At 39.7% G+C, this 11,976-nt stretch overlaps 1 protein-coding gene across 1 annotated transcript in view; it reads left to right on the forward strand.

Annotated features, from left to right (window-relative positions):
• BRCA2 (BRCA2, DNA repair associated) overlaps positions 1 to 11,976 on the forward strand; it is an 86,356-nt gene that overhangs the window by 41,873 nt on the left and 32,507 nt on the right. The window contains exons 15-18 of the mRNA XM_025363964.1: positions 658 to 839; positions 1,966 to 2,153; positions 6,908 to 7,078; positions 7,565 to 7,919. Of these exons, the coding sequence (XP_025219749.1) occupies positions 658 to 839; positions 1,966 to 2,153; positions 6,908 to 7,078; positions 7,565 to 7,919 (896 nt within the window). The remainder of the gene's footprint in view (positions 1 to 657; positions 840 to 1,965; positions 2,154 to 6,907; positions 7,079 to 7,564; positions 7,920 to 11,976) is intronic.

The following is an 11,976-nucleotide window of genomic DNA, read 5'->3' on the forward strand; positions in this document are numbered from 1 at the left end:
GCACCTGTAATCCCAGCTACTTGGGAGGGTGACACAGGAGAATCCCTTGAACTCGGGAGGCAGAGGTTGCAGTGTGCCGAGATCGTGGCATTGTACTCCAGACTAGGCAACAAGTGAAAAACTCTGTCTCAAAAAGAGATAAAAATAGTAAAGATATTTATGTTTATACAGCTTTACAAGTTGAAACATCCTTTCATTTATGAAGAATTAAAAGGGTTACCCTTTTTAGAGAAAAGGAGAGCATGTAAACTTCAAGGAAATTGATATGTATAATTTTATAAAGCAGGGAGTTGTGCTTTTTTTTTCTTGAGACGGAGCTTTGCTCTTGTTGCCCAGGCTGGAGTGCAGTGGTGCGACCTCAGCTCACTGCAACCTCCACCTCCCGGATTCAAGTGATTCTCCTGCCTCAGCCTCCCGAGTAGCTGGGATTACAGGCATGTGCCTCCACACCCGGCAACTTGTGTATTTTTTTTTTTTAAAGTAGGGACGGGATTTCCCCATTTTGGTCAGGCTGGTCTTGACCTCCCGACTTCAGGTGATCTGCCCGCCTCAGCCTCCCAAAGTGCTGGAATTACAGGCCAGAGCCACTGTGCCCTGCCAGAGGTTATGCTTTTTAAGTTTCAATTTTATTTTTGCTAAGTATTTATTCTTTAATAGATTTAATTACAAGTCTTCAGAATGCCAGAGATATACAGGATATGCGAATTAAGAAGAAACAAAGGCAACGCATCTTTCCACAACCAGGCAGTCTGTATCTTGCAAAAACATCCACTCTGCCTCGAATCTCTCTGAAAGCAGCAGTAGGAGGCCAAGTTCCCTCTGCCTGTTCTCATAAACAGGTATGTGTTTGTCTACAATACTGATGGCTTTTATGACAGAGTGTAATTTTGTTTCATTAACTAGTATCTACAAATGGCTTTGTTTAAAGAATGAACACATTAGTGCAGGAATGGATGAATGAAATCATCATATTTCCTAATTAGCCTACAGTGGCAGCCTCTGGCCCCTTGCTAGGCCTTCCTCATCCTACTAAAGTGATCTGTGCTTCCAAATTACTATTTCTTTTCCCCCTTCAAATTTTAGTTTATCATTGTAAATGCTTTCAGCTAGGTGTTAGAGAAAAGTAGTTTTAGTGATATTCAAATATGAATAACTGATAGCCCTGAACCTTCTATGAGCTATTTATATTTTCCAAAGAGGATTCTCCTTAAGCCGGTACTATCTAGTAGAATTTTAGGCAGTGGAGAGGTGAAAATAATATTGATGACATTAATGGCTAACTTTGAGCATTTTCTAGGTGTGAGGTGCTCTTCTAAGCACTTCACACGCATTAAGTATATCTTGCTTAATCCTTACAGTCACCTTGAAAGAAAGACACTGTTATTTTGTTTCCATTTTGCAAATAAGAGAACTGAAGCATAGAGAGGGTTAAATAACTGCCCCAGAGTCACTTAACTAGTAAGGGGAAGAGCTATGATTCCAAAGCAAAGAGTCTGACTCCAGAGTCAAACTCTGAACAAACAAAAAGACACTTTGGTTTAGATATCCTGGGGTGAAAGGAAGCAGTTTGAAAGTAAGCCTTGCCTGTGTACAAATCTGATCACCTGAGGTCACATTCCCTAAAATACTTACACTTTTCCCTTTTGTTTCCCATCTAAGTTTTTGAACTTAAGAGATTTTGTAAAACATTACGTTTTTTTATCCTCACAGTACCTTCCTATGGCAGATTTAACAGGAGGTGTAAACACAGGGGGTGGAAAAGGTACAGCAGACTGTGGAATGTATGGATCATTTATATTACGTTAAAATTTTTAGTTTCTAGTAAGTAAAATGTTTTCGTAGTGAATATTCTAGTAGTTAATGAAAATTTTTGGTAAATTCAGTTTTGGTTTGTTATAATTGTTTTTATTGCTTGATACATGTTTATTTTAAATTATTTTTCATTTTGTGTGTGTGTTTGTGTAGCTGTATATGTATGGCGTTTCTAAACATTGCATAAAAATTAACAGCAAAAATGCAGAGTCTTTTCAGTTTTACACTCAAGATTATTTTGGTAAGGAAAGTTTATGGGCTGGAAAAGGAATACAGTTGGCTGATGGTGGATGGCTTATACCCTCCAATGATGGAAAGGCTGGAAAAGAAGAATTTTATAGGTACTCTATGCAAAAAGATTGTGTGTTAACTTTTATGTATTCCCTCATCCCTCTTTCTTCTCTTAACTGTCTATCGAACTAAAAAGTTGGCTAGAAATCGAATTTTTATGCATTTAATCATTCTAAGTGCATTACGGTTAAGCATTCTGTTGAAGTCTTTTGAAAAGTGCGGTTTGTCCTGGGGTTTAATGAACTGGATTTGCTTGATTTGGGACATTTTTCTTATGCATTTATAAATAAAGGCCAATTTATAAAGTTAAATTTGGCCAGGTGCAGTGGCTCACGCCTGTAATCCCAGCACTTTGGGAGGCCGAGGCAGGTGGATCACCTGAGGTCAGCAGTTTGAGACCAGCCTGGCCAACATGGCGAAATCCCATCTCTACTAAAAGTACAAAAATTATCTGGGCATGGTGGCAGGCACCTGTAATCCCGGCTACTCAGGAGGCTGAGGCAGGAGAATCACTTGAACCCAGGAGGCAGAGGTTGCAAGTGACCCAAGATCATGCCACCACACTCCAGCCTGGGTGATAAGAGTGAGACTCCATCTCAAAAAAAAAAAAAAAAGTTAAATTTGAGGGCCAGGCATGGTGGCTCATGCCTGTAATCTCAGCACTTTGGGAGACTGAGGTGGGCAGATCTCTTGAGCACAGGAGTTTGAGACCAGCCTGGGCAACATGGTGAAAACCCACCTCTACAACCAAATTAAAAAATTTGCCCACCCAGGCATGCTGGCTCACGCCTATAGTCCCAACACTTCGGGAGGCCAAGATGGGCTGATTACCTGAGGGTCAGGAGTTTGAGACCAGCCTGGCCCACATGGTGAAACCCCAGCTCTACTAAAAATACAAAAATTAGCCGGGTGTGGTGAGGCACGCCCGTAATCCCAGCTACTTGGGAGGCTGAGGCAGGAGAATCATTGGAGCCCAGTAGGTGGAGGTTGCAGTGAGCCAAGACCACTCCACTGTACTCCAGCCTGGGCGACAGAGCAAGACTCTGTCTCAGAAAAAAAAAAAAAAATTTGCCCAACATGTACTTGTAGTGCCAGCTACTTGGAAGGCTGACTGAGGTGGATGGCTTGAGCCTGGGAGGCAGAGGTTGTGGTGAGCTGAAGTTGTGCCATTGCACTCCAGCCTGGGTGACAAAGCAAGACCCTGTTCCAAAAAAGGCCAGGTGTGGTGACTCACACCTATAATCCCACTTTGGGAGATTGAGATGGGCAGATCACCTGAGGTCAGGTGTTTGAAACCAGCCTGGCCAACATGGCAAAACCCCGTCTCTACTAAAAATACAAAAATTAGCTGGGCATGGTGGCATGTGCCTGTAATCCCACCTACTCGGGAGGCTGAGGCAGGAGAATCGTTTGAACCCGGGAGGCAGAGGTTGCAGTGAGCTGAAATCACACCACTGCACTGCAGCCTGGGTGACAGAGTAAGACTCTGTCTCAAGAAAAAAATAAAAATAAAGGAAGTTAAATTCAAAATGGCCTTATGGTAGATTCTTCCCCCGACACCCACTTACTTCATGTTTTCTTTCATTGTGTATTTTAGTAGATACAAAATATAAATAAACACTAAAAGTTAAACAAATACTTGAATATCAATAATTCTAAATAACTAGAAAATCTCAGAGCCCTAAAACAGCAACAATTTAGAAACTGCATAACCTCTTTTTATTGTAATTTTTACAGAAACATAATTTAAAGCTTTTTGTTATCAGAGATATATTACATTATGCCAGTGGCAAAAGATGGGATTTATTTCCTCAGCATCCTTATTTTTAAATTTCTGTACATTTTTCCAAAATTTATAGTTTTGGAAAAGTGGTAAAACTTTTTTTCCTGAATTTTGTTTTAACTTTTAAAAACAAATATTGTTTATGTCTTGCGTATCTTATATAACAAACATCTGCTTATAGATTCCAGTAAGAAAAGTAGGTTAAACAGTTGTATTATTTTCTCATACTAAATAGACTGCATAAGGTAAAAGTTAATGATTGCCCTGTAGTCAAGTGGGAATGTGGAAGCTCTCGTTAGTTTTTTCTGATAATTCAGCAAATCTCTACTGAGCGCCTGCTATGTGTCAGGTACTATTCTGGGTACTAGGGATAATAAAGCAAAACAAAAAAGTCCCTGTCCTGATGAGTCATACATTCTAGTGGATGTGGAAGGCATAGAAAATGTTGAAAAGTAAGTAAATTGTACAGTATGTTAGAAGAAGATACATACTATAAAGATAGATAAAGCTGGAAAGGTGTCAGAGAAAGTTGGGCAAGGAGATGCGATGTTTAGTCTAATAAGTAATTAGGAAGGCTTCACTGAGTCAGCTACATTTGATAAATGACCTAAAGTAAAAGGAGGGAGCATAGGACTATCCTAGCGAAAGACCCCTAGTCTCTCAAAGGGGAGCGTGCTTGAAGTATTTGAGGAACAGGAAGTTAGTGCAGCTGGAGTAGAGTGGATAGGAGAAGAGTAGTCGTAGATGAGATACAAAGGGAGGACCTCATAGACCTTTATAAGAACCTTACCTTTTACTCTGCATGATTTTTACTGAATAAACTACTGGAAGGCTTAAAGCAAAGGGTAACATGATCTGACCTTTTTTTTTTTTTTTTTGAGACAGTCTCACTCCGTTGCTCAGGCTGGAGTGCAGTGGCACAATCTCAGCTCACTGCAGCCTCCACCTCCCTGGTTCAAGCGATTCTCCTGCCTCAGCCTCCCGAGTCACTGGGACTACAGGTGTGCACCACCATGCCCAGCTGATTTTTATATTTTTAGTAGAGACGGGGTTTCACCAAGTTGGTCTCAAACTCCTGACCTCAGGATCCACCCTCCTTGGCCTCCTAAAGTGCTGGAATTATAGGTGTGAGCCACCATGTCCACCCTGATGTAACTTATTTTTGAAAAAATAATTCTAGCTATTTGTTGAGGAGAGGGGCAAGGATGGACGCAGAGAGACCACTTAAGCTATTGCAGAAATACATGTGAGAGGTGGTTGCTTGGACCAGGGATGTGGCAGTGGAATTGGTGGAAAGCAGTTGGACTCTGGGGTGTTTTGAAAGTGGCACCATTAGGAGTTGCTCAAGGATTAGATATAAAATGTGAAAGAGGAGGAGAATAACAATGGCTGTAAACATTTTGACCTTAGCAACTGGATGGATAGAGTTACTGTGTAACTACCAGAATTGAGAAGACCAAAGATGGAGGGAAATGGAGAGTTTGGTTTTGGACGTTTGAAGCTTGAAATGTAATGGTAGACAGCCAAGTAGAGGTGTTAGGTAGGCAGTTGGATATGCAAGTCTATACACAGGTAAAGTATAGGCCAAAGAAATCAGTTCACAAGTCATCGGCATATAGATGACTTGAAGGCCATGGAAAGGAGACTGAGAAAGAGCAACCAGAAAGTTAGGAATAAAATGCAGAATGGGGTGTTGCATGCCAAGTGAAGATGGAATTTCAGGGAATAGAAAATGACCAGCTGTGGAAGCTGCTTCTAATAGGTAAAGTAAGATGAGGACTGAGATTGGCCACTGGATTTAGCACTGCAGAAGACATTACTAACATTAATAAAAATAGCTCAATAGGTTGGTGGAGTGATATCCTGATTAGAATGCAGTTAAAGAGCAGTTGAAGAGCAGGAGTTGGAGACACAGAATAGAGTCAATTCTTTTGGGAGTTGCCAGAAAGAAGCAGAGAGAGGGACATTGCTTGGAGAGGAAGTAGGATCAAAGAGTCTTGGTTTTGGCTTGTTTCAAGGTAGAAAAAAACCATATCTTATGCTGATTCACATTGTTCAGTAGAGAAGGAAAAAATTGATGCAGAAGAGAGAGGAGGCATTTCCTGATCGTTGGCCTTGTAGGCAGCAGGGGGTATAGGAGCTAGTATACAAATGGTAGAAGAGGGCAAAGTGTAAGGATGCAGATGCTTGGAAGAGGGCAAAGTATAGGGATACAGATGCTGTGAGTGGATAGATATGAGGGTGGGTGCTTATGAAAGTTCTCTTTCGATTACTTCTGTTGTCCTAGTGCTAAGAGTATGAATGAGAAAGGAGGAGTTAGAGATTTGAGAACAGAGGGGACAGGATCAAGGAGAGCACCAAAACTAAGAAAGGCAGTTCTCAGGTGTGATTTCTAAAAACAATCTCTTTCATAAGAAAAATAATGTAAAATATAATTACTTAAAATCAAGGATCTCATTTTTCAGGAACAAATATGAGTTGAAATCGTTCTGTTGACTCTTAAGTGGAATTTTTTATTTTGTTTTTATATTTTGAGATAGAGTCTCACTCTGTTGTCCGGGCTAGAGTGCAGTGGCACTATCATGGCTCACTGCAGCCTCAATCTCCTGGGCTCAAGCAATCCTCCCACCACAGCCTCCCAAGTAGCTGGGACCACAAATGTGAGCTCCCACTCTTGGCTAACTTTTTTTATTTTTTGTAGAGATGTGGAGGTCTCACTATGTTGCCTAGGCTGGTCTCAAACTCCTGGCCTCAAGCAATCTTCCTGCCTCAGCCTCCCAAAATGCTGGGAGTATAGGTATGAGCCACCATACTTAGCAAGTGAAGTTTTTATCGGTATGATATTTTGATACATGTCAAATAATTTTCTGAAATTATATTACTTGTAGATCATATGAACTCATAAAAACTTACTGAATGATCTTGAACAATGTAGTTTTTGTACAGAGAATAGTCGTAGTTGTTGAATTCAGTATCATCCTATGTGGTTTTTATGATAATATTCTACCTTTATTTGTTCAGGGCTCTGTGTGACACTCCAGGTGTGGATCCAAAACTTATTTCTAGAATTTGGGTTTATAATCACTATAGATGGATCATATGGAAACTGGCAGCTATGGAATGTGCCTTTCCTAAGGAATTTGCTAATAGATGCCTAAGCCCAGAAAGGGTGCTTCTTCAACTAAAATACAGGCAAGTTTAAAGCATGGCCTTATGTAATCATGTACTGCAGTATGGTTAAGGTTTCTGTGTAATCTGTGACTTCCATGTCAAAATGTTGCACAAGCCAGTTGTCAGTGACAGTTGCCATCCCACACTGCTGTTCTCTTGTCATCCCTAGCCCCCATTTAAGAGAGATCACACATTCATGCATTGCTTGCTTCCCTCTTTCCCCACCTGCTCCTTATCCTCTTGATGTATGAGAAGAATATGAGTTAGTAATTTGATCCACTATTTGGGGATTGCTAATAAAGCATTTTTGCATTTTATTTTTTGCTTTTTAAAAAGAGTTCGTATTTTAACAATATGAAACAATATATGGCTAATTACAAAATTTTTAAATTCTCAGTATTTCTTAGATAAATTCAGTTTTTATTCTCAATTATTCAGTGACTTGTTTAAACAGTGGCATTCTAGAGTCACACTTCCTAAAATATGCATTTTTGTGTTCACTTTTAGATATGATATGGAAATTGATAGAAGCAGAAGATCGGCTATAAAAAAGATAATGGAAAGGGATGACACAGCTGCAAAAACACTTGTTCTCTGTGTTTCTGACATAATTTCATTGAGCGCAAATATATCTGAAACTTCTAGCAATAAAACTAGTAGTGCGGATACCCAAAAAGTGGCCGTTATTGAACTTACAGATGGATGGTATGCTGTTAAAGCCCAGTTAGATCCTCCCCTCTTAGCTGTCTTAAAGAATGGCAGACTGACAGTTGGTCAGAAGATTATTCTTCATGGAGCAGAACTGGTGGGCTCTCCTGATGCCTGTACACCTCTTGAAGCCCCAGAATCTCTTATGTTAAAGGTAAATTAATTTGCATTCTTGGTAGAAATCAGTCACTGATTCAGTTAAATTCTAGAGGTTTTACATTCAAATTTTAAATACTTATTAAGGATGCTCAATTTCTTAAATATACTGATCATTTTAGTATAAAAAGCATATTCTTCAGACAGTTAAAGTTTTTGTGCAGTTTTTGGGAGGGCCAGAGATCTTTCTTGAGAAATAATACATTTCCAATTAAAAAGCAAAAGTAAATTTGCACCATTTGATTTTGGTATCTGTAACTTGCTGCCCTCTTGTTCTCATAGCTTTGCTTTGATCAGATCCCTATTCCACTCTGGATTAGAGAATTATATTTTAGTACTTCTCAAATATGTAATAAATACACTTTTCATCTCTGTAGATTTTAAACTACATAACAGGACTTTGTCATATTGAATGGTCTGCAGTATTGCTATCTGAAATTACTGATAATATTGTACATTCAGATTCACTTAAGAGGTAACCTTGCAGAGAATTTACTTCTCTGGTATTCTGGATCACTCTAAAGAGAACATTTTATAAATTAAACATTTTTAAGGTAAAGATGTATTTTGTTTGGCATTAGTTCCATGTTGGATTGATTGCTTTTTACTGAAAGCATTCCATTAAGCTGAAACAGTCTTTTGTTTTATGTTGCTTAGAATATCAAGCTTGCAGTGGCTTTCATTTTCTTGCTTTTTGTTTGTTTTGTTTTGTTTTTCATCAAATCAATGCATGTGCATAATTTGGAAACTCAACTTTAATATAAGACATATGACCAAAAAAAGCAGTTGCTAGCACAACCCTCCCCACCCTCATTCATGGTCCCCAGAGGCAATCATTTCCAGTCCCTTTGACTATTTTTTAGCTTGTTCTGCTGTCTTCTTTCTCTCTTTAGTTTACAGAGCAACTGTTAACTTCCTGCTATGGAAAATGAGAATTTCAGTCTCTTACTCCAACACTGCTACATACTTCTCTACCTTCTTCCCCATCTTCCCTCTACTAATACAGCATGATTTTTAGTGAAATCTGTATTCAGTGTTTACATTATAATGACTAAAAAATATTTTTTGCAATTTAATACCTAATATACTATGATCACCTTTCCTTTCTTTACAGCTTACTGCTTTCCATGGAGTTATTAACTGTCCTTTTCATTTCTCTTAATTTTCTGTGTCCTTACACAGGAGCTATAAAAATCCTGCCCAATATGTTAAAATTTCTCCATTGGTTCCATTTCTGTTTCTTGGAGAACCCCTGGACCTTTTTTTTTCTTACTGCATTCTGAAGTGCTCATTTTCTTTTTTTTTTTTTTTTTTTTTCTCCCTGAGACAGAGTCTTACTCTGTCGCCCAGGCTGGAGTGCAGTGGCAGGTTCTTGGCTCACTGCAAGCTCCGCCTCCCGGGTTCACGCCATTCTCCTGCCTCAGCCTCCCAAGTAGCTGGGACTACAGGCGCCTGCCACCACACCTGGCTAATTTTTTTCTTTGTATTTTTTAGTAAAGATGGGGTTTCACCATGTTAGCCAGGGTGGTCTCTATCTTCTGACCTCGTGATCTGCCCGCTTCAGCCTCCCAAAGTGCTGGGATTACAGGCATGAGCCACCGTGCCCTTCCCGAAGTGCTCATTTTCTATGTGTGCCATACAGCTTTCATTCTATAAATTATTCTTACCTCTTTTCTGTGTTAGAAACCCCATTTCCTGGTTTCCATATCATCTTTCTAGAATATTTCCCCTAGTTTTAAGGGCCCACAACTCTCAGAGGCTTCTTGTGGAAAGGAGCATGCAGCTTTTTGATATCTTGGGGTAAGGTTGGCTGGATATAGAATTCTAGGTTGAAATTATTTCTTCAGAATTTTTAAGACATTTCTTTTATCTTCTTTAGTATAGCTCCTGCTAATTTCAGTGCATTCTTTTTTTTTTTTTTTTTTTTTTGAGACAATGTCTTCTCACTCTGTCACCTAGGCTGGAGTGTTTTATTTTGTACAGATGAGGTCTCCCTATGTTGCCTAGGCTGGTCTTGAACTTCTAGGCTCAAATGGTCCTCACACTTCAGCCTCCCAGAGTGCTGGGATTATAGGCATGAACCACTGCACCTGACCCATGGTGCTATTTTTATCTTCAGTCATTCATTATGTACTCTGGTTTTAAGAAATTAAGATTGTTTTGTCTTTATTTTTATTTATTTATTTATTTATTTTTGAGACAAAGTCTCGCTCTTGTCACCCAGGCTGGAGTGCAATGGCGTGATCTCGGCTCACTGCAACCTCTGCCTCTCGGGTTCAAGTGATTCTCCTGCCTCAGCCTCCCGAGTAGCTGGGATTACAGGTGCCTGCCACCACACCCAGCCAAATTTTGTATTTTTAGTAGAGACGGGGTTTCACCATATTGGCCAGGCTGGTCTCAAACTCCTGACCTTAGGCGATCCACCTGCCTCAGCCTCCCAAAGTGCTGGGATTACAGGCGTGAGCCACCGCACCTGGCCTGTTTTGTCCTTAAATTTCACAGTAATGTACTTTGATGTCTTTTTTTTTTTTTTTTTTTTTACTTTAATTCTTGGCCCAGATGCTTACTGGCACTTACTCTAGAAACACATCATCCTTCGTTGAGTTCTGGAAAATTTTCTTTAAGTGGTTCTTTTATAATTTCCCTCCATTTTTTTTCTCTACTTTTTTCTGGAACTCCTGATGTTTGGACACTAGGCCTCCTACATTGTTCCTCTAATTTTCTTGTCTTTTCTCCTACTTTCTATTTCGTTACCTTTTTTTATTCTCACTTCTGGGATGGTTTTTAATTTTTTCTTCTAATTCTTTTTATTAATATGTCATGTTTTATAGATTTATCTTTAAATATTTTTACATAATTTTATGACAAAATACAAAAAAAGCAATTCCTAAAAATTTAGAAAGTCAAATGAAAGCAAAGAACTTAAGTGTGTTTTCAATTAGAGCATAATCATACCAAGAAACTATTTCAAGTAACCTAAAAAATGTTTTATGTCCCTAGTGGTATATTCCCCAAGAACAACAACAGCAACAATAACTATAAAATGAAACAAAATCTTAAACTATTCTTAGACATCATGTTGTTGGTGGTAGTGTTGGTATTCCTATTCTGAAGTTATAGTGGATATAAAGTATGTTGAAATACCCTTTTACACTCTTTTATGTATGTTTGTTGTATGTGAGTAATTATATGATTATAGAGAACAGGGATCTTTTTATCAGAGAAAGGTACAGATGTGAGACTGAAGTAAAGGAAAACTTGCAGTTCTGCATTTGTATTGGAAATATCATTATGAACTCGAGATCTATATTATCTTTAAAAAATACATACTGGCTGGGCACGGTGGCTCACGCCTATAATCCCAGCACTTTGAGAGGCCAAGGTGAGTGGATCACTTGAGGTCAGGAGTTCAAGACCAGCCTGGCCAACATGGTGAAACCCCGTCTCTACTAAAAATATAAAACTTAGCCAGGCATGATGGCATGCTCCTGTAGTCCCAGCTACTGGGGAGGCTGAGGTGGGAGAATCACTTGAACCTAGGATGCAGAGGTTGCAGTGAGCCAAGATCACACCATTGCACTCTAGCCTGGGCGACAAAGTGAGACCCTGTCTCAAAGAAAAAACAAACAAACAAAAAAAACATGCTTACTAGTTTCGTCTATCAAAAAGAACAACAACAAAAAAATGAACAATCCAGCAGTACTGAGTATCCCTAGTTCTCAGAATGTTTTCTAAGTACCATTTTCCCTTAAAAAGATGCAAGGTGTCAGCCGGGCGCGGTGGCTCAAGCCTGTAATCCCAGCACTTTGGGAGGCCGAGGCGGGTGGATCACGAGGTCAGGAGATCGAGACCATCCTGGCTAACATGGTGAAACCCCCGTCTCTACTAAAAATACAAAAAACTAGCCGGGCGTGGTGGCGGGCGCCTGTAGTCCCAGCTACTCGGAGGCTGAGGCGGGAGAATGGCGTGAACCCGGGAGGTGGAGCTTGCAGTGAGCCGAGATCGCGCCACTGCACTCCAGCCTGGGCGACAGAGCAAGACTCCGTCTCAAAAAA

This window comes from Theropithecus gelada, chromosome 17, assembly GCF_003255815.1.
Source record: "Theropithecus gelada isolate Dixy chromosome 17, Tgel_1.0, whole genome shotgun sequence".
NCBI lineage: Eukaryota > Metazoa > Chordata > Mammalia > Primates > Cercopithecidae > Theropithecus > Theropithecus gelada.